This window comes from Globicephala melas, chromosome 7, assembly GCF_963455315.2.
Source record: "Globicephala melas chromosome 7, mGloMel1.2, whole genome shotgun sequence".
In the NCBI taxonomy this organism is placed as follows: Eukaryota; Metazoa; Chordata; class Mammalia; order Artiodactyla; family Delphinidae; genus Globicephala; species Globicephala melas.
Window position 1 is genome coordinate 94,507,411 of NC_083320.1, and position 23,216 is coordinate 94,530,626.

The following is a 23,216-nucleotide window of genomic DNA, read 5'->3' on the forward strand; positions in this document are numbered from 1 at the left end:
AGATCTTTGGGATTTGCTTCAAAATAATGAACTGGGGGCTTCCCTGGTGGCGCAGTGGTTGAGAGTCCGCCTGCTGATGCAGGGGACACGGGTTCGTGCCCCGGTCCGGGAGGATCCCACATGCCGCGGAGCGGCTGGGCCCGTGAGCCATGGCCGCTGAGCCTGTGCGTCCGGAGCCTGTGCTCCGCAACGGGAGAGGCCACAACAGTGAGAGGCCCGCATACCGCAAAAAAAAAAAAACCAATAATAATGAACTGGGAGAGGTGTCAATGGATGAGATTGGCCACGAATTGACAATTATTGAATGTGAGCCATGGGCACATGGGGGGTTCCTTATACTCATCTCTTTTACATATGCTTGAAATTTTCCATATTAAAAACAGTTTAAAACATAAAACTTTACAAATATTTTATTGGTATATAATAGAAATAAATGATCAGAGACCATATTTAAAAGTTTGTAAAAGAACAAATTGGAGAGACTGCATCAAAGCCCCAGTCTGCCACATGTATTCCAAGCAGCAAAGAGGTGTTGGTTTGGGGTTTGGCAAATCCTGCCATCTACCCTTAAATTTCTGTTTAAGGTAGAGGTCAGAGTAAGAAATCTCAATCTAAATGTTGTAATATGTGAAAAAAAAAAGAAATAAAATAAAAAGAAATAAAAAAAGAAATAAAATAAAATAAAAATAAAGAAATAAAATAAAAAGAAATAAAATATAAAACTAAATGTTGTAGTATATGAAACTACGGACAAAGAGGACGTGTCACGAGGAGGATGAACTTGGGAGAAGGAAGAGGTTGGGGGAAATTGAGAGATCAATCAGGCTGATGAGAAATGCTGTTCTGTAAACTTGGGATTGTTTTAAAAAATCCTTTTTCTAAATATGTCTTAGAATTCAGGTAATAAGAGCCACGAAAACACATAGATGAAAAAGATAAAAGTAAAGGCTGAATTCAAGAAGTGCAAAGAACACGATCATAAATCTCTGTCACCTCCGGTACCGCCAAAAAAATATTATCTCACAGAAAGTATATTTCGTATGTCAAGGGCTAGACATTTGAAAGGTGTGTGTGGGTATTCTCAGGCAACAGCCTAGTGGCATTTTTAAAGTACTCCCTGACCCGTCGCAAATGTTAGTTATATTTTCTCATTCGGATTTCTTCCTGCAACCTAAACAGTCAATTCTTTACTGCTGCCCACTTTGACAAATTAGTTTGTGCAACACCATTTCCAAGATATCTTTAGCAGCCAACACAGCCCATAAATCCAAATCATTGTACTGGTTATTAGGATTTCATTTCATGCTCACATTCGCAAACATTTAAGCTTTCAACCTTTGCTGTTGGACATTAATCTTGGTATTAATCAAGGGATTAAGTACGCTGAATTTAAACTCAAGGTTAATAGCACGCTCAGTCAATATTAGTTTTACATATTGCCAAGGGCGAACAGAAAGAGGAAGAGACCTTTATGCCTGTTGTTTCTGAAATATAAGAAACAGATTCATGAGCAAGGCATGAAATTGCTTCTTTTGTTCCTTTATGAGGGAGTCACACACACAGGCAGGCGCGCGCGCGCACACACACACACACACACACACACACACACACACTCACTCACTCACTCAACCAGTCCAAATCGGCATTAGCAGCAACAGCCTGTACACATCCTAAGATCTAGCAATCAATCACTGAGCAATTTGATTATTTCAGAGCAACTATACTTCCAGTGGCAACACAAGTGCTTTAAAAAAACAGTACAAACAAATTAAGAAGTCTGGCAGGGTATGATGGTTGCTAGTTGCTAGAATAATTGTGTAAATAGCAAAAATCTGTGGGAGTCAAATATATCAGCACCATCTATCAGCATAATATCAATAGGGGTAAAGAAATTTATTCTCAATTTTGTAAAAGCTGATAGCAGTAAAAGGCTCTGCAGAGGGCTAAGTTAATAACACCTGAAACAATGACATTTAGAGTAATTACTTTATAGGGTCTTGTGTCTATAACGGGAATAGTTAGTTACATGGCTCACAAAAACAGACACAGAAAATGAACTGCTCGATGATCTGGAAATGCAAGGCTGCTTAACGTATCATTCTTTCAACCCTCACCACTTGCAATGGCTAAGTACCTGGTTTCCATGAGTTATATGTTCAGGAGGATTGGCACCGTTTCTTTTTCTTTCTTTCTTTTTGGCAGGGGGGGTAAAGTATTAAAACTATGAGTATTAAACTAGCAATGAAGACTGATTAATGGAAACCAGCTAACTTAGAGCCATATTTCAAACACAGGTGGATTTGAGCATAGAACTGAATGCAAAGGCAATGGTGACAAACGACTTCACTTGAGTTCAGCTTTCGTTTGACGTGAAAGGGAAACAGGAATGGTCGATGCGGAAGCACTAAGCAACTTAACCTCTCGGAGCCTCTAGGATGCGGCTCTCTACTACTCAGAGATGGGGAGAGGTTGAAATGACGCTGTGTATTTGAGGTGTCAGGCACACAGTGCAGCTCAGCCATGTTTCATTCTTATTGTCTGCCACTCAACAAGGGCAATGACGAGACTTTTAGCATCACACCCAGTCCCTAATACAACATCAGACATACGACAAGCATCCGTGGGGAAAATGGAAGGGGAAACACTGATGGCTTTACCTCCTGGGATTTCCCATAAAAGGCTGGGAGACTACAAGTTGGTGAAGGTAAAAGCAGAAGTTTATACTCCCATAATTCAGCAGAGGTGGCACACTGAGACAACTGGGGGAAAGAAAAATGCAGGAAGAGCGCTATCTCCTAAGACTGGTCTGAATCTAAATGCCTCAGTTCAACCGGTGACTGACTATAGAGGAGACATTTTATTTCATGTCCTCTTTTATATCTGTCAAAGCTCTGCAGTTAAACACAGATGGAAACAAGAATTGGCTCTTCGGTAAAGATTAAGAAAAGAAAGTCACCAGCACATCCACTGATCAAGTAAACAAATCAAATGAAGATGTCTCTCTCAATCATTTTACCAATTGCAAGAGTAACCAGGCATACGATACAGGTTAAATGAAGTAACAAAAGATGGAAAGAAAGCAAGAGGACAAAAAAAAAAAACTAGACAAAATACATCACCACAAAGCCATAGATGTCGTCCAGGATTTACAGAATACTAGAACACAATTAACTGGCTTTAGGAAACATCTCTAATAATTTCATGTAGGCAACGGCAGAGGGGTACTGCTGTTCCATGCATCCGGTTCACGATTTAACTGTGAACAAGTTGCACATCCTGACAAAGGAAGTCAAGGGGAACAGCTGAATTTCTGTTACCAGAAGCCTAGGGATCTAAAATTAAATGAGACTGGTGAATGAGAACCAGAAATTGATTCCAATTCTAAGACAGAATCAAGGTCCCACATAAAATGTCACAGGCTAAGTGACACCCCACAACTGTACTCAAATAATGGCAATATCAAAAACCTATCATGTATAGACACAGAAAAGAAACTTATGGTTACCAAAGGGGAAAGGTGAGGGGGAGGAATAAATAAGGAATTTGGGATTAACATATACACACTACTATATATAAAATAGATAATCAACAAGGACCTACTGTATAGCACAGGGAACTCTACTTGATATTCTGTAATAACCTACATGGGAAAAGAATCTGGAAAAGCATATATAACTATATACAATTGAATCATTTCGCTGTACACCTGAAACTAACACAACATTGTAAATCAACTTTATTTCAATAAAAATAAATAAATAAATAACCACTCCCCACAAAGAAGTAAAACAAAAACAAAACCCAAAAAACCTATCATAAAAGTGTCAGTTCTACAAATTGAGTATCATTTATTTGCCACGTTCTACTCTAAGCATGCTCCCATATAGGCTCAGGAATTCTCACGGCAGGATCCTTTAAAAACAAAATTAAAACATATGATAAAGGAAGAACCTGAGGCACAAAGAGGACAACTTTTCCAAGAGCACAGTGTTTAGAAAGCATTAGAAACAGAACCTTAAGTCAGCTACGAGGCTCTAAGGCAGTACTGCCTATTCAAGTGGCCATGTTGGTTAAATTTTCCTCTCTTATAGGATCCCTGTTAAGATGCTTTGATAAAATGGAAAATTTTTTTAAAAGGCCAGAGTTTCAAGGTAATTTTCAGATTAAAACTTTGAAAAAGAAGTTCCTAGTTCTTTCCCAGGACCCCTTCCTGGCTTAATTACCTGTATCCATGCTTCCTCTTCCATTAGACTTGAAAGATAATGAATGCATAGCATGGTGCCAAGTAAATGACTCCTCAGTAATTGTTGACAATCAGTGAATACAATAGATGTTCAGTAAGTGCTCACTGAACTGAATTCAGTGTTGCAGAAAGAAAGGTCTGATCATTTGCATAAGAAGAGAGTGGAAGAGGCAAATGAAGTACCCTTCCACATCTCGAAAGGAGAAAAAATAGTTAAAGGTTCTGCAAGGAAACACCCAGGCTCCAATATGAAGTCTACATGATCCATCACATCTTTATGCGGCCCCATCTATCCCACACTCCTCTCAGTTTACCTGCACCAGAATCTCCCTTTTCTCTCATCTTAGCTAGGTCCTTCCTTCCCTGTCGGTAGGGGTAGGGTGGCAGTCTCAAAGGAAGGGAACCAGGTCATATATAATTACAGCCCCTGTCCACCTGGACCATTCTCCCACCCCTCCCCAGCTCCGGCTTGGGAGATGGAGATCCAGGCTGGAGTGAGCACGTCAAATCCTCTTTCTCTCCCTTCACCTCAGGCAATCCTCCCCGAGATGCTGGAAGGCATGAAATTAGCTCAGCTTGTCCATCAGGGAGCCCGGTTAGACTCTGGCTAAATTCTATCAAATGGAAATGGGAAGAAAACTTTTGAAAATTGAACTAAATGAGGAACTTTTTCCTCAGGGCAGGAAAGGTGCCTCTAACTGACTTCTCACTAGAGTGAAGGTTCACCCATAGCCCCAGGCCCTACTCCTCCGGAGAAGAAAATGAGGCCGGCCCCAGGCCACCCAAGCTCCAAACACACTCAAATACATGCTACAAAGTCAACTGGCCAGCAGCCACCTAATGAAGTGCATCACACACCCAACCTCTCAGTGCTTTTCGTTTCCAAGAGGCATTTTAACTGTCACTAACTCTGACAGTTCCCATGATGGCCCTGGGGTGGCCGTGGAGCAAACCTTGGCAAAAAAAAGTCTGACTGGATCTTACAGAAGAAAGAGAAGTGAGGGTGCGGAAGAGGGACAAACCCCACAGATTCCAGGGCCACATGCCCTATAGCAATACTGGCTTGGCCTCCATCCCCAAAACTGTCCCTGTCACCTTATACCAGAGAGAAGAGGTACCTGAATCCCACAAGGGAAACTATGGCAAAAACATTTCATTTAGCTTCAAAATGGAGGCATTCTCCTTTCTGCATGGCATCACCAGGGAGCTGTTATTAAACTACTGATGAAACAGCAAGAGAACCAAAACCAGGGGGCACGAATCAAAAAAAAAAAAAAAAAAAAAAAGGCAGTCAAGAGCCTGCCAAGTGCACATCCTCAGAAATTAGCTGGCGTCTGTTTCACAAGCCCCTAGGGCTGCTGCCCCTGCCCATAACGGGGGTGGGGAGGGGGGCAGCCGGTGAGTTTTCATTCCCTACTCAGTTCTCTCCCAGTAACTGGCGCTGGATAAAGTCTTAACCCCACCCTATCCCCTTAACCTTTCTAAAGGTGAAATGGAGATCCCTAAAGCATGTAACAAATTCCATGTGGTCTGTAAAATGCCATGTAGCCCTTAAAAAAAAAGGAAAAAAAGCTGCTATTTAAATTCAAGGGTACAAATGAAATTGAGATAAAAAGGGGAAAAAAAGTAAATAATTCAGCCTGTAAGTAGATAGCTAACTCAGCCAATAAGCATATGAAAATATGCTTAACATCACTAATCGTTAAGGAAATGCAAACCACAACCAGAGTGAGATACCCCCTCAAACCCATTCAGAGGGCCACTAAAAAACAATAATAATAATAAAACCAGAAAATAACAAGTGCTGGCGAGGATGTGGAGAAGTTAGAACCCTTGTGTACTGTTGGTGGGAATGTAAAATGGTGCAGCCGCTGTGGAAAACAGTTTGGTGGTTCCTCAAAAAATTAAAAATATAATTACCATATAATCCAGCGACTCTGCTTCTGGATCTATACCCAAAAGCATTGAAAGCAGAGCCTCAAAGAGGTATGTGTACACCTACGTTCATAACAACATTATTCACAATACCTGAAAGGTGGAAGCAATCCAAGGGTCCATTTGACAGATGAATGGGTAACAAAATGTGGTCTATACACACAATGGAACATATTATTAAGCCTTACAAAGGAAGGACACACTGACACATGTACAACATGGATGAACCTTGAGTACACTATGCGAAGTGAAATCAGTCCATCACAAAAAGACAAATACTCTACACTGCACGTATAGGAGTACTTGGAGTAGTCACAGTCAGAGGCAGAAAGTAGAAGGGTGTTTGCCGGGGCTGGGAGAAGGGAGGGAACGTGGAGTTACGGTTTAACGGGAACAGAGTCTCAGGTTGGCAAGATGAAGCATTCTGGAGATGGATGGATGGTGGTGACGGTCGCAGTGTGAATGGACTTAAGGCCGCTGAACTTTACACTTTATGGTTAAGAAGTTTTACTACATTTTTGTGTTAGGTGTATTTTACTACCTTTTTTTTTTAATTGGGAAAAAATTAAACAGTGAACTCAGACTATTCTTCCCTCAAGGAGAAAAAAAAAAAGTCACACTACTTGGGGACAGAGGAGAGTCACGCAGAAGGGAATCACAGGCCCTTCGTGGGAAAACAATACCCGTTTTTCAGCCTTTCAGATTCCAGGCTCAGCTACAGAACAGACCGTCCACTCCCACACCCCACAAAGCCACAAGAAGCTACTCACCTCACTGAGGTAAATAAAAAAAGAGCAGGTGGACCCATCCACTCCGTATTCTGCGTAGCAGGGATCCGAGCGCCACATATCTTTCATCCACTGAAACAACCAGAGAAGGCGAGAACGCCGATGAGCAGCCTGATCTCTGCGGCCAGGCACACCTGCCAACAGAGACGGCGAGGGCTCGGAGGGGGAGCGGGCTGGCTCAAGCCGTGGCCTGAAGCTCGGGATCCCTGGGCTGAGGTCAGGAGACAGATGCTCAGCTCTTGGACGACCGTGGCTTGAGCTGGGCCTTAGCACAGAGGCCTTTGGAGTGAACAGAGGCCATGAGACACACCCTGCAGTGCAGCCCGGGAGAAGCAACGGCAAGGAGTGTTTTATCAAGAGCAAGTGCCTAATGCAGTGCCCCGGCATCAGAGTCCCCTCCCCGGAGAACTACAGTTTCACAAGCCTCGGCACAGTGCCTGGGAGAGAGCGCACGGACGAGGGCAGGAGCTCAGCGTGCGGTGAGTCCCAAATGGAGGCTAGGTAAACGCCCTGTGGTTTGGTCTCACCATCCTACGTGGCGCTTGAACACTTAACTTTTCTCTGCAAACCACTGCGAAGGAGAGTGGTCTCCCCAAGGGCTGGCCGTATAAATGGGATGAAAAAAAAATGTTAAGAGTCAAAGAATGGCCAAGAGTATCTGGGTACTGGACTGCACATGCAAATGTGACATTGAAATCTCGATCTGGAGACCTCACAGCAGAGGCCTGGGGCAGAGGGAAGGTGGATACTAAATAATGGCAGCCCCTTGTCTTTGGCCCTTGAAGGATCACCTGCTGGAGGATGGGAAGGGGGTGGTAGTGACAGCTTCAAAGCCACTGCAGGTGCCTGCAATGGCCCAGCCCTTTCAGTCTGACCACTTAGTCACTGTTGACTAACCCCACAGAGCTGGCATAAGCAGGGAAGGGTTGTCATGGCCACAGCCCCTAACTGGCAAGACTGAGGCGCCCCTTAAATGACTCCCTTAAAGGGCTCGCTTGCCCATGTGTATCGCTGGGGAGAAGAAGGGAGGGTGGGGGAAGCAAGGGGCTGTTCGTGCAGATTAAGGAGGATGGGGACGAATGGACATCCCTTCTGCCTTACCTTAATTTTCCCCTCGCAGTGGGGGTAGCCATCCATAGGAGGCAATACGCATTTTTCTTGAGCTCCATTAATGATATCTGAAAAGGAGGAAAAACAACAAAGGATACTATCAAGTTTATTGCAAGTGAGGGTCAGAGAGAGAAAAGGAAAAGAGAAGTCTACCCTGGGAGCCCCTCCAGCTGACGACAGTTCTGACTGGTCTGCAGGGAGGACCTGACCCAACCACAGCCCACCTCCAGCACGGCCAGAGACCTGTGACATGCATGGCCCAGCCGCAAAGGTTGAGCCGGGCCAACCAGAGTGCTTGCCTGAAAATCTGCAACTGGGAAACTGAGAAACCATACGGGGGGGGGGGGGGGGCAGGAAATGAAGTCATGAGATTAGGAGGGTCACAGGGCCGGCGAGGCCAGACTAGGCTATGAGGACAAACTGAGGCCATGAGCAGCTTCAGGAACACGTGTGCTTATCACTTATGGAATCTAAAAAAGTGGTACAAATGAACTTATTTCCAAAACAGAAACAGACTCACAGACATAGAAAACAAACCTATGGCTACCGAAGGAGAAGCGGGGGGGATCAGTTAGGAGTCTGGGATTAACAGATGCACACTACTATATATAAAATAGATAAACGATAAGGACCTGCTGTATAGCACAGGGAACTCTACTCAATATTTTGTAATAACCTATAAGGGAAAAGAATCTGAAGAAAATAGATATATGTGTGTGTGTGTGTACATATATATATATAAATAACCAAAACTACTTTGCTGTACACCTGAAACTAACACAACACTGTAAATCAACTATACTTCAATAAAACAAAACAGACATGCGCTTGAGCTGAGGCAGCCCACAGGAGAGAGAAAGGCGAAGAGAACCATGTGCTCAGAAAGCCACAAGATGCATCTGCAAGGTGCACCTTCTTACAGACCCGGTTCTTAAATTTCCACCAAGATCTCCTTATTCTTCCACTATTTCCTCCCAATAAACTCCCTTTGTATTAGCAAGCTAGAGTAGATTCCTATTCCTTGTAACTACAGAGTCAAAACTGAAAAGAATGCCTCCCAGAAGCTTTAGTGATGGACAACAGACAAACCAGTAAACAACTGAACAGCAGTGTAAAAGGCCTTATGTTAGGGCAGGGCAAGGGAAGGACACGCGGCTTCCCTGGATCCAGTGACATCTGAGATGTGAAGATGAAGGAGCGAGCCAGGTAGAGGGACAAGGTAGAGATGGTGTTCAGGAAAACATCCAAATGCAGGACCTGGTCTGACTGGAGTGAATTAGGACGAGGTACTGAGAGGCAGCGCCCAACCAGAAAGGCCTCAAGCACCAAAATAAAGACTCTGGTCTTTGTACTAAGGGCCTGGGTGGCGGAGCACTGAAAAGTTTTAAGGAGAAGATAGTTACGATCAGTGTTTTGTTTAGGAACAATCATTTCAGCTGGAAAGGCCGACAACCCTAAACCTACATGCTTCTGTTTTTGGACCAACTATATTTTCTGCACATGCTTGGAAAATGTCCCAATTATTCACTGCTGACAGTTTCCTATACCAAGTACTAATCGGAAATTAGATCCCAAACTACAATATCAACCTAAGGATAACTAGAGTGTAAAATCAATATCCTCCTTATCATAGGTCGGAGGCAGTGTCTGTTAGTTGTTAACATGGAAGACAGTTAGTTGGAGGCTTTGTTTCCCCATCTGTAAAATCGGAATAACTGCACCTCTATTTCATCCAGGTCTTATTAAATATTTAAGTTAACGTTTGTAAGAAGCCTGGTCTGGCACTCGCATCACATGATACCACAGACCATGGCAGGTGCTTAAAAGTTGGCATTTGCTGTATAATTCCACGCAACTTTCACTCACTATACCCAGGAAAGCAATATTTCAAATGCACATGCTTCTGGAAATGCATTCTCTTCGTTTTTAAAATAAATGCAGGCTTGAATGGTGGCTCTCCCTAAAGCTCCCCTTCTCTCTCATGTGTACGGGGACAGCCAGCTCCAGAATCCACTGACAGACGGGCTCCCTCACCAAAGAAAAGAAGTGCTTTCCAATGACTACTGCTCCTATCACTATTTTAAATTCCAATTTTGTTTACTACTTAAGCAAGTAAGACGCAGCAGAGGTTCCGAGAAATTAAGCAGAGTCCAAAACAGCCGAGGGTTGGGATAATCAGACATCTGAGATACTCAGGGGTAAATTACTCTCCTTTCTTTACACACAAGAGGTATTACTCTAGTTCCAGATGTTCAGAGTCAGAAGTTATTGAAATGAGGTGAGCTGGAGGTATGGCAGTGTGGGACGAAGAGAAATCGCCGAGTGTTAAAATAAACCAGCAGGTCCGTGAAGGCTGCAGGCAAAGCCTAGTTGCTGGCAGTGTGGGTCCTCTTCATTTAAGAGTTTCAAGAAATAAAAAGATGTTATGCTAAGAGTCAGCAAACTTTTTCCGTAAAGGGCTGGACAATGAATATTTTAGTCTGGGCAGGCCACATGGTCTCTGTCCGGGATGTAGCAGGAAAGCAGCCACAGACGACAGGGGGAGGATGGGTGTGGCTGTGTTCCAATAAAACTTTATTTACAAAAACAGGCACAGGCCCCCCGATGTTGGCCATGCTAAGAGACTCCCCAAATGAGGATCCTCGCTTCTGCAAAGACCTGCTGAACTTTTTTTTTTTTTTTTTTTTTTTGCGGTACGCGGGCCTCTCACTGTTGTGGCCCCTCCCGTCGCGGAGCACAGGCTCTGGACGCGCAGCCTCAGTGGCCATGGCTCACGGGCCCAGCCGCTCCGCGGCATGTGGGATCCTCCCGGACCGGGGCACAAACCCATGTCCCCTGCGTCGGCAGGCAGACTCTCAACCACTGCACCACCAGGGAAGCCCTGAACTGACTTTGTAAAGGACATCTGCAGGCACTCCCCTGTCCAGCGTGCCCTTCCTGTCACCCCTCCCGGTTCCCTCCACCCATTTAAAGCCCCTCCTCCTTTAAGACCTAGCTCGAGCATCCCCACCTGAAGAGAGCCCTGATCCTTCTCCATCCCCAGGCTGAGTCAGGACCGAGTCAGGGCTGAGTGCTGCCCTGCGGCTTCTGGCCCTCCCACCACAGTGAGCAATCCTGTTCTCTTGTTCACATCTGTTCACCTCCCCTCCTAGGAGGTGGGAAGGTTACGTCTTTCTGCTCCATCACCAGGCACTCAGTGAGTGCTGCTGGGCTGAATAAACATACGCATGTTCTGCCTGCCTCCCCACCATCCCCGGCCTGACCCTTGGGCTCAGGGAGAATGAGTCTGAGCTGAGACCCCTGCTAGACCAGCATTTTTTGCTCCTCTTCCAAGCAGCAGTGTGTCAGCTAATCCAACAGGGGCTCCTCTGCATTTCCATGATCTAATGAGGAATTTTCTCATTATTTTGTTACACAGTGGTGGGTTTGAATAGACAGTGGCTTCCAAAAGTGTAGTTGGATGACTTGAGGCTCTGGGGTGGAAGAGATCTGTGAAACGGAGACCCGGGAAGCGCCATGGGGCCGAGCTGCTCACAGAATCCAACCCCCAGTAAGTAACCTGAACAAGACCCTCCATTACCTCCCAGGCCCTGAGGAGCTTCAGCACATCCCACAAGACAGCTCCCGGCCTTGTTTCCATCACAATGACAAAAACTCAATGAATCATGTTTTCATTCCTTTGTGTCCACAGAAGACACTTCTACCTTTGCAAGAGCCTCCAACCTAAGGTTGGTTAAAAAACCCACAAAAATTCAGGCCAAAAGAGGTTAACGTGACGGCTTTTCAGGGGCCACTTAGCTTAATGAGGCCCTTCCCCACAAAAGGTGTCAGGATTCTGCCAAGATACATTACTAGAAGGCTCTCCCTGCTGTTCACCCCACCCTCTCACACAGGTGATCTTTTTTTTTTTAACGGTGAAAGGGCAAAGGAAAAAGAAGATGCTAATGTTAAGCAAAGAAGCTCAGCTCTTCTACTGTTTAGGATTCAGTTTCATCTCTTACCCTCATACACCAGCCCCAGTAGCATCTTGCACTGAAAACTTCACCTCTGAACTGATTCTATGGTACCGTCAACCAGGTATTAGAAAAAAGGCAGGGTACCCTAGGTGCAAAAAACTCTGTTGTTTTATCAGGGTAGTAGGAGGTCAAATATTAGGTTTAATCTAAGAGAACATTTCTCTTATTATCAAAAATGCTTACAACTCCGGAAGAGCACATGTACAGCAGGAGAAGTGACAAAAGATGCCATAAACACACCCAGAGCAGCGTGTTCCCATCAAGCGTGGAGCCATATTCTCCCCAACGGTCCTAACATGCATACACAGATTGAGAGACACAACAGCATTTCAAATACATATCTGGAAGCGACAGAGACAAAGAGATATGGAACCAGACACACAGATGTTTTTAACTCATGGCTTCCTCTGCCCAAGGAAGGAAGGAAAGTGGGAGAGTACAGGGCAGAAGTAAATGGTAAAGACAGTCTCAGAGGGACTGTGAGAATTGAAAAGGGTGATAGAGGAAACAGAGGTGGACAACATGACCTCCCTTGATACAGTACCAGCCTTTCTGAAGTGCTGGCACACACGTTAGCACGTTTTATACTCACCACATCCTCCTGAACAAGGAAGACAATTACCTCATCTTATAGTTTGGAAAGGAGACGCTTCAAAATCCTCAGCGGCTACCTCCAAACTCAGCCCACAGCCGCCTGGAACATCTCTCAAAAGCCTGCTGCTGGCCATGTGCTTCCATGTCAAAGCTACATCCTTGGGCTTCCCTGGTGGTGCAGTGGTTGAGAGTCCGCCTGCCGATGCAGGGGACACGGGTTCGTGCCCCGGTCCGGGAAGATCCCACATGCCGCGGAGCAGCTGGGCCCGTGAACCATGGCCGCTGAACCTGCGCGTCCGGAGCCTGTGCTCCACGGCGGGAGAGGCCACAGCAGTGAGAAGCCCGCGTACCGCAAAAAAAAAAAAAAGCTGCGTCCTTGAAAGACATGGTCCATACCCTGGAGGAGCTCCCCAGGACTAGGGGGAGGGACCACATACAGCAGAGCCCCCTCCTCGGGTATAGCCTCCTGCAAGGCGGGACACCCACCCTCAGGGCTGTGGCCCAGCACCCAACCTACTGCCTGGCACCCTGGCAACTCCATTGTATTTTTTTAGACAGATGAACAAATGTAACAAAGGGATTAAGAGCCCCAGTTCCAGAGAAGCACAGGGAGAAGAAAGAGCCACGGAAGAAAGGGGGTGGGCGGTCCTCACTGGGAATCTCTGAAACAGAAACGCAAGAGTTCCGGACCACACACTAAACAAGCCAAAGGAATCTGGGCTCCACACAAGGAAAAATGTCACAAAGAGGAGCAGTGAAAGAAGACTCACTGCCGCAAGACAAATACCGCGTGCTAACACATATATATGGAATCTAAGAAAAAAAAATGTCATGAAGAACCTAGGGGTAAGACGGGAATAAAGACACAGACCTACTAGAGAATGGACTTGAGGATATGGGGAGGGGGAAGGGTAAGCTGTGACAAAGCGAGAGGCATGGACATATATACACTACCAAATGTAAAATAGATAGCTAGTGGGAAGCAGCCGCATTGCACAGGGAGATCAGCTCAGTGCTTTGTGACCACCTAGAGGGGTGGGATAGGGAGGGTGGGAGGGAGGGAGACGCAAGAGGGAAGAGATATGGGAACATATGTATATGTATAACTGATTCACTTTGTTATAAAGCAGAAACTAACACACCATTGTAAAGCAATTATACTCCAATAAAGATGTAAAAAAAAAGAAGACTCATTGCCAATGCAGGGAGGGAGGAAGTGGCCTATCCCCCATGTGAATGACTGATATTCATACCTTATTAGTATTTAAAAAGAGAGGCTTGCAGTTTTGTGAGATATGATCTTAATGACTCATATGTTAACTGTCCTGATGCATTTACAAGTCAAACACAAGATCCATTGGGTACCATACAAGGATACCTTTAGTTTTAGCTGCCAAGTTCAATACATATACATGGAGATGCTGTCTGTTTTTAAAGTCATCAACTATCAACTATGCAGCATCATAAAACACTCACCTACTACAAACTTATTTCAAGTTAATGATAACCTTTCCTGACTCTGTTGAACAAAAGAGCTCCAGGAATATGGTTATAAAAAGAGGCTCACAACAAACAAGGCTGGCAGCCAGGTGTCACCCTTAGTCCGATTCTATAAATACTTGTGTGTGGTACCATCTGTAAGAAACTCGGCTACATGCTCCCGGGTGGTGACGATAAAGTGAGGACATGAGCGGAGAGGAGGGGAGTGGATGTGTGTGGTGGGTAGTGGGAGGCAAGGGGGAGGCGGTGGAGAGGGGGAGAGGTGTTTTGTGAGCCCTACACAGAAAGAAGATAGTTATTTTAGAATGAAAGTTGACCCTCCCAAGAGAGCCTCCTTTGGCAAGGTTCACTTTTCTGAATATTAATTACAGCAAAGATGACGTGTCTGAATAGTAATCATAGCAAAGACGACGTGTCTGAATATTAATTACAGCAGAGATGACGTGTCTGAATATTAATTACAGCAAGAACGACGTGTCTGAATATTAATTATTGCAAAGATGACGTGTTTGAGTATTAATTATAGCCAAGACGACGTATCTGAATATTAATTACAGCCAAGACGACGTGTTTGAAACAGCACTTCTTTTTAAGAACCTGTGAAACACAGTGCCATTAATTTTTTATCTAGAACTGAACAGGCATCAGATAGGTTAAGGGTGCCTGATTTCTTCACCATTGCTATTTTAATGGAAGATGAAAAAGGAAATTTAAAAATCTCTCAGAAATCTCAAAACACGTGACCATCTGTCTACCCCTGGAAGTTTTAGGAAACCGAGTTCAATCTCCTGGCCCAGTTCCTTTGCCAGCAGCTAAGATAACCATCTTCATGAGTGAGGGCTCGATTCGGCCCAAAGGTACCCCAAGCATATTTCCTCTCAAAAGATAAAGGGTCTCCAGCAATTCTGTTTTTTGTGTAGGGTAAGGTAGTGTTTCTCTCCGAACACCTGATAGGAACACACCGCCCCAGTTATCAGATGGCCCCTGCAGGGTGCCCACGTGAGCACTGCACCAGCCGGGAGCTGACTTCACCTCTGTGCTCAGCCTGGAGACCATGCTCTTGCCAGCGCCTCCATCAGCCGGCCTCACGTCAGGAGTTACCAGCAATAAATCGGCCAGGAATCAGCCATGGTGAAATACAATCTCCCATTACGAATGACCTCACCAGTCATTCTCAGTTGGCAAATATTCATTTAGGGCCACTTTTTACATTTGCATTATGAAAAAGTGATTTAATTTCCATAACTGAATCATGTACACATATTCCAGAGCCCATATTCCAGGGCCCACAGGAACAGGAAGCTCTCTGCCCACTGAAGGAGCTGGGGAGTCATGACGGGTAATGGGCACGACACACTCACGGACTCCCAGGGATGGACACCGGGCACTTTGAAAAGAGTTGTTTGCATTTTGTTGGTTTTGTTTTGCTTTTCAATGTAAGAAGCTAGAAATGCAATCACTGTACCGAAGAATTTCAGAGCTGCAGAGGACTTCTGAAGCCATATTAGTAAGCTGTTGACTTTTCCTGATTCATAATAAGGCCTAGAGAGATGAACTGCCTTCTGCATTCAGTGGTTTAATAAAATTCACTAGTTACCTCTCATGCACAACACATTCTGCATGTTCAACCCAGGCTTCTGTCTTCTGGGTCAAGAGTGTTTCCACTACTCTGGCTCTTGGTATGAAAAGGCACACGACCGCCATCATCACCATATTCACACTCTACACCAGAAATCCAAAGAGTCAACCCTGAAGAATAAAATGATCAGTTTTTACTTGTCTCTGAAGAAGCACTCCAAGGGCCTCAGGGACTTGCTAAAAACCTGGAGCTACAGTATTGCCCATAAGCAAACACTACAGGCATAATGGAAGTCAACAGGAAAATCATATTCAATGGACAGTTGTTCAATCATGCACAGCTTTTCAAGGATGACGTTAATGTGAAAAAAAAACGAACTTGTGAGGACTATGAAAACGCAGTGCCAAGTATAATCAACGTCAAAAATTTCAAACCACAGTAACAGCCAAGTAACCCTAGATTATTTAGGCTTTCTTCTGTCATACCCTGGGTCATTTGTTTGTTTATTTATTTTTGCAGAATTTCCACCTCATTAAGCTTTGAAGCTAACATTAATACCGTTTTACCTTTCATTGGTAATACAGAATTAAAAAGAATATCTAGGATTAAGATTCTCAGTACAATGAGGTATCACCTCACGCCGGTCAGAATGGCCATCATTAAAATGTCTACAAATAATAAATTCTGGAGAGGGGGTGGAGAGAAAGGAACCCTCCTACACTGTTTGTGGGAATGTAAATTGATACAGCCACTATGGAGAACAGTATGGAGGTTCCTCAGAAAACTAAAAATAGAGCTACCATATGGTCCTACAATCCCACTCCTGGGCCTTTATCCAAAGAAAACTCTAATTCAAAAAGATACGTGCACCCCAATGTTCACTGCAGCACTATTTACAACAGCCAAGACATGGAAGCAACCTAAATGTCCATCGACGGACGAAAGAATAAAGGTGATGTGGTATATGTATACGATGGACTATTCCTCAGCCATAAAAAAGAATGAAATGATGCCATTTGCACCAACATGAATGGACCTAGAAATTATCATACCAAGTGAAGTAAGCCAGATAGAGCAAGATAAATATCACATTGATATGATATCGCTTATATATGGAATCTAAAAAAAAAAAGGATACAAATGCATTTATTTACAGAACAGAAATAGACTCACAGACTTAGAAAACAAAATTACGGTTACCAAAGGGGAAAGCGGGGGAGGGATAAATTAGGAGATTGGGATTACCATATACACACTACTATACATAAAATAGATAACTAATAAGGAACTATTGTATGGCACAGGGAACTATACTCAATATTTTGTAATAATCTACAAGGGAAAAGAATATATATATATATATATATACACACATATATAAAAAACTGAATCACTGTGCTGTACACCTGAAACACAACATTGTAAATCAACTATATATAATTCAATAAAATAAAATAAAATAATTGAATTAAAAGGGATTCTCAGTAGGAGGGGCAGGGTCTGTAAGAATGTTGTGTACACACACATACAGAAACACACACACACACACACACCCTCCATTCTGATAGGCCCCCAGGTACTGCTACTGATACAAGCATGTCACATTCCTTAGAATATTCAGGCAGAAAAGGTTGGTCATCACACACCTAGGAACACGTATGTGCAGTGGGCAGAAAACAGCTGGGGTTAAACACCTGACAGTGACATGGAAAAAAAAGTTCATCATCGTTAGCAATCAGGGAAACGCAAATGAAAACCACCATGATATATCACTTCATCCACTGAAACAGCTATAATCAAAAATTCAGGTCATAACAAGTATTGGCAAGAATGTAGAGAAATCAGAACCCTCAAGCACTGCTGGCAGGAAGAGAAAATAATGCAGCTATTTTGGAAAACAGTCTAGCAGTTCCTTAACAAGTTAAACATAGAGTTACCCTTTGACCCAGCAATTCCACTCCTAGGTAGATACCCAAGAAAAATGAAAACCTAGACCCACACAAAAGTTCATGGCAGCATTATTCATGAGAGCCAAAAGGTGAACACTGGAAACAATCCAAATGTTCATCAGTGGATGAATGGACAGACAAAATGTGGTACATCCACACAATGGGGTATTACTCAGCCATACTGGGAATGAAGTACTGATTCATCCCACAACATGGATAAACCTTGAAGAAATTAAGCTAAGTGAAAGGAGTCAGTCACAAAAGACCACATATTATATAAAATGTCCAGAACAGGCAAATCCAGAGAGACAGAAAGTAGGTTAGTGGCTGCTTCGGGCTGGGGGAAAGGGAGGTTGAAAGGGGGTTAATGATTGCTAATAGTAGGTACAGAATCCTTTTTGAGGTCAGAGATGGAAAACAGATCTTTTATCCTATGTTTTAACCCCGAGTGTCCTACTGAGAAAGGAAATCTACCCCCAGTGGGTAAGAGCAACCAATCAAACATCAATGTCTGAGCGGGTGTGGGAGAGGGGAGAGGATCTATGTGGCTAAAGCAGCAGACTCAGAGCAGGGCAGGAGGAAACTTCAGCTTGGAAAGGTTAGCTGACACCACACCCTGGAGAGCTGCAAATTCCAGGCAGAGAACACCATCACCCACTGCGGGAATACGAAGGTCACTGCATACACTCGGGCAGCTGGGTGTTATGACGCTGGGGAAGAAACAGAGTCTTTGAGGAGAGAAGCAACGTGCTGAAAAACGTGAAATCCAAGGAAAAGGAGAGCGACAGCTACATTATGAGGATGGAAATTTGACTTGTGGACTTCCAAAGATACTGATGTATCAAGTCTTTACAGCTGAATAGAGTTTATACCTAAAGTTGTAAATTGTCAAGGAGCAGAAAGCTGTCTTTCACCAGTAAGGAAGCCCATGTTATTTTTCTGACAAGGGGTCTCTAAAGATAACTATGAATGTTTAACCCCTTCTTTGATTTACAGCAGCTTCTAATACCCTTTTTCATCCATTTACATTTAATTAAGCTCTCACTGATGCCTACTTGGCAGGTAATAGGTAAATTCTTTTCAAATTTTCAAATGTATTTCCAAAATGGCACAGCATAAGCCTCTGAAGTTGTAAAACTATAAAAATCTGTCTTCTGACTGTAGTTAACACTGCTGTATGGTTTATCTCAAAGTTGCTAAGGGAGATCCTAAAACTTCTCATGACAAGAAAAAAACCATTTTTTTCACCCCTGCCCTTTTTTTTTGTATCTATTTGAGATTATGGATGGATGTTAACTAAACTTACTGTGGCAATCATTTCACAATATATGTAAGTCAAGCCATTATGCTGTACACCTTAAACGGACATAGCACTGTATGTTGATTCTATCTCAATAAAACAAAGGAAAAACGTCTGTCTTGTCCGAGCTTCAAAGAGTAGATGAATCCTCTCATGAAATGCCATCTTCCCTCCTTGGCCACCATGCTACCTGCCTGCTCATTATGAAGCGACCTGCTCCTGGAATTGACACTGTAAAACGCTCCAAGAGAAAGCAGCCCTCTGTGCCCTGGTATTTGAGTACCTGACCACATTCCACCCCAGCAGTGGAAACAGGAGAAAAGGTGAGTACACATTATGCGCTGGATGTCTTTGCTGGATTTATTGCTAAGTATTTTATTCTTTTTGATGTTATTGTAAGTAAAGTTATTAATTTATTTTTGGATTGTTAATTACTAGTGTATAGAAATATAACTGATTTTTTACATTGATCATGTTTCTTGAAATGTTTCTGAATTCATTTGTTAGTTCGAATTGTGTGTTGGGGGATGTATTTCTTATATACAAGATCATGTAATTGGAAAGTAAATATATTTTCACTTCTTCCCATCCCCCCCCCCCAAAAAAAAAGATTATGTGCTGGAAAGGGCAGGGTGTCTAAGACATCTCAACTGGGATTCTCTCTCTGCTGCTTACCAGGGGACAACCTGGGCAGGTTACTGGACCTTCCTGAGCCTGTTTCTTCATGCAGTAGATGGAGTCAGTAAAACTTTGCAACATCTGAATTATCCTTTCTGTGCCAGGTACCACACCTGGCACTCATTTATTGCCTCATGTCACCCTCAGCCTTCAAAGTCAAATAAGAAATGCTGAGGGAGATAAAGCTGTAAGAGAGAGAGATGCCTATGTCACACTGAAATATTACACACTAGCTCTCGTTCACTCAATTCGCCTATTTGTTCAACATACTTGTCCTGCTGTCCGTATCTGTGTGTGTGTGTGTTACCCATCTCTGATTCGTTTTATGCCACAGCACTGGATGGAGTGTGAGATACAGCCAGTGACTAAGGTGTGAGATACAGCCAGTGACTGAAATGCTTTGAATTTACGGAAGGAAAAAAGTTCAAGTCTTTTTAAATGAATAGCACAAAGGCATCTGCTGTATATTCTAATAGCTCTGGGAATGGAAGATAAAACTGCATGAACAATATGATTTAGGGAATCAGAGTTCTTTTCATGCATAAATCTACATGTATTCATCTGTATGGGAAATATATTCTCCCATATTCTATTGAGATATATATATATATATTCTACTGATATACTCCTATTCTATTCATATAAGTTCATACTTAATCCCTGTTATCATTTCTTCCACAACAAAATGTTCTTCAGCATTTTAAGTAACAATGTAAGGGACGTAAAACATTCCATGTGGCTACTATCTTATGTATCCAGTTATAATAAATGGACATAACAGTCCCTAAATTGGGAAAATGCTTGTTTTATGCATCAAAAACAAAATAAAAAGTTATAATGGTATCATATTTCTAGAAAAAAAGTTTTAAAAAGTTTTTAATATTTAAAAAAATAAGACATGCCATTTGCAGCAACAAGGATGGACTTAGAGATTATCATACTAAGTGAAGTAAGCCAGACAAAAATAAATATCATATGATATCATTTATATGTAGAATCTAAAAAAAAAAGAAAGAAAGATACAAAAGAACTTATTTCCAAAACAGAAAGAGACTCACAGACATAGAAAACAAACTTATGGCTACCGAAGGGGAAGGTGGGGGAACAATTATGAGTTTGGGATTAACATATACACACTACTGCATAAAAAACAGATAACCAACAAGACCTACTGTATAGCAATGGGAACTCAACTCAATATTTTGTAATAACCTATAAGGGAAGAGAATCTGAAGAATATATATAGTTGTAAATCAACTATACGTCAATAAAAAGTAAATAAAAATTGATACAGACATTCAAATAAAACAAATAAGATATAGTACTGACAGATTTTAATGCAACCTCAGCTGTCAATTTAGATTTAAGAAAAGATACTGGGAAGTAGATGGCGGACATTAAAAATTCAAGATTAAACTTGCAAAACGACATGATATTCTCAAGTTGGGAGCCTAAAGCAATTTTCACACCTATTCTCCTTGTCCAATAAACAAGGGAGGGCCTTTCATAACTTCCCTCTTTTCGCATGCAGTTTACCGCAGCTATCATGCTGTAACAGCCACACCCCCTAGAACGTGGAGCACACACATCTCCCTACTCCCTTCCAACAACAAATGGTTCAATTTTTCTTCTAAAACATGGTTAAGCACAGCTCACACATTTCTGACTATTCTTATCGGACTGTCAAAGCGTTTGGGATTTGGATTTTGTTAAGAAAAAGAAAGAGGGACTTCCCTTGTGACGCAGTGGTTGAGAATCTGCCTGCTAATGCAGGGGACACGGGTTCGAGCCCTGGTCTGGGAGGATCCCACATGCCCCGGAGCAACTAGGCTCGTGAGCCACAACTACTGAGCCTGCGCGTCTGGAGCCTGTGCTCCGCAGCAAGAGAGGCCGCGATAGTGAGAGGCCCGCGCACCGCGATGAAGAGTGGCCCCCTCTCGCCACAACTAGAGAAAGCCCTCGGACAGAAACGAAGACCCAACACAGCAAAAATAAATTAATTAATTAATAAACTCCTACCCCCAACATCTTAAAAAAAAAAAAAAGAATCCACCTCCAAGGCAGGGGACACGGGTTCGATCCCTGGTCCGGGAAGATCCCACATGCCACGGAGCAACTAAGCCCGTGCGCCACAACTACTGAGCCTGAGCTCTAGAGCCTGCGAGCCACAACTACTGAAGCCCGCGTGCCTAGAGCCCGTGCTCTGCAACAAGAGAAGCCACCGCAATGAGAAGCACGCGCACTGCAACAAAGAGTAGCCCCCGATCGCTGCAACTAGAGAAAGCCCGCACGCAGCAACAAATACCCAACTCAGCCAGAAATAAAATTAATTAATTAAAAGAAAAAGAAATATATACCCAGTTTATGAACATCTGTTTGTATTTCTTTGTTGAAACTAAAGAAGAAAAGCAAGCAACGAAGAGTTAGTTTAATGTTGGCCACACTGGGTCTTCATTGTGGCATGCGGACGATGCCCCTTTTTGAATCACCTGTCACAAACTTTTTTGTCGCTGTTGGTGAAGGACAGGGATTCTGATTACACATCAAGACATCTACGGGCACTGAGGAAGTACTTTGATTATTCTTTTAATGGGAGATCAAGATAAATTTTTGTTATCACTCACTCATATGAACTGAGTTTTTCATTTTGTTTTGGTTGCTCGGTTATAGTCTCCCTCCTCCCTTTTTAGCACGGAAAAATAAACTAAGTTAATTTAGAATTAACATGACACCCTGATAATAAGTTTTTGGTACTACAAAAAGAAGCAGAGTGAGAATAAAACACAATAACAAAAAAAGAAGCTTAAGGCCTACAATATTGAGAACACCCCCAAGTACATCAAACGCTTGGGTACAAGTTTGAAGAAAGGCTGAGAGCTACTTGATTTTTAGTTCCATTTGATTTATCCGGAGTTTCATGAAATCTGCAAGCCCACTGGCGTAACACATACATCTATGCCTGCTAGATATGTCCTTGGCTAGCGATGTCTCTCAAAAACCAGGTTGCCTTATAACTTAATTCCTTTTATCTCTCCCAGCCCTTAGCAGGTTCTTCTTCCTGTGGAAAGGAAACATGTCTGCTTAAGAACATGTAAATTTGGACAATGATACTCAGCTTGTGAGGCTGAGAGAGTAATGTGCATATACTTAAATGTATGTCTTACCCTGGAATGCTATTCATCTACTCAATAGAAAATGTTAGTAAATATGTGAACACAAGTTCTTTCCAGTATGAAAAACAAAGGTTTTCAACTGCCTAGGAATCTGTTACAGGAAGTAATCTGCTCTCAGATGGGAAGCTGGTTTTTGAATCAGTTCTTCGACAGCACTGGTCCTCTGGCGGTGGGATTACCACCTGGAGGTCTTCACCTGAAGACCCATGCCACTGTGCCAGTATCCAGGGCAAACTGCACTCACCCACTCACTCTCTAGCCATGGTGTCCAGGAGAGGGAGAGCCCTTATTAAAAATACACTCTCGGGGCTTCCCTGGTGGCGCAGTGGTTGAGAGTCCGCCTGCTGATGC

General features: G+C 43.2%; 1 protein-coding gene across 4 annotated transcripts in view; it reads right to left on the reverse strand.

The window, feature by feature from the left end:
* The window catches only part of MGAT5 (alpha-1,6-mannosylglycoprotein 6-beta-N-acetylglucosaminyltransferase), a 369,708-nt gene that overhangs the window by 148,284 nt on the left and 198,208 nt on the right, over window positions 1–23,216 (reverse strand). For all 4 annotated transcript variants that reach the window (XM_060302520.1, XM_060302521.1, XM_030850100.2 and 1 more), the window contains 2 exons: window positions 8,068–8,144; window positions 6,949–7,038 (listed from right to left, as the gene is read on the reverse strand). In XM_060302520.1, coding sequence (XP_060158503.1) covers window positions 6,949–7,038; window positions 8,068–8,144 — 167 coding nt within the window. The remainder of the gene's footprint in view (window positions 1–6,948; window positions 7,039–8,067; window positions 8,145–23,216) is intronic.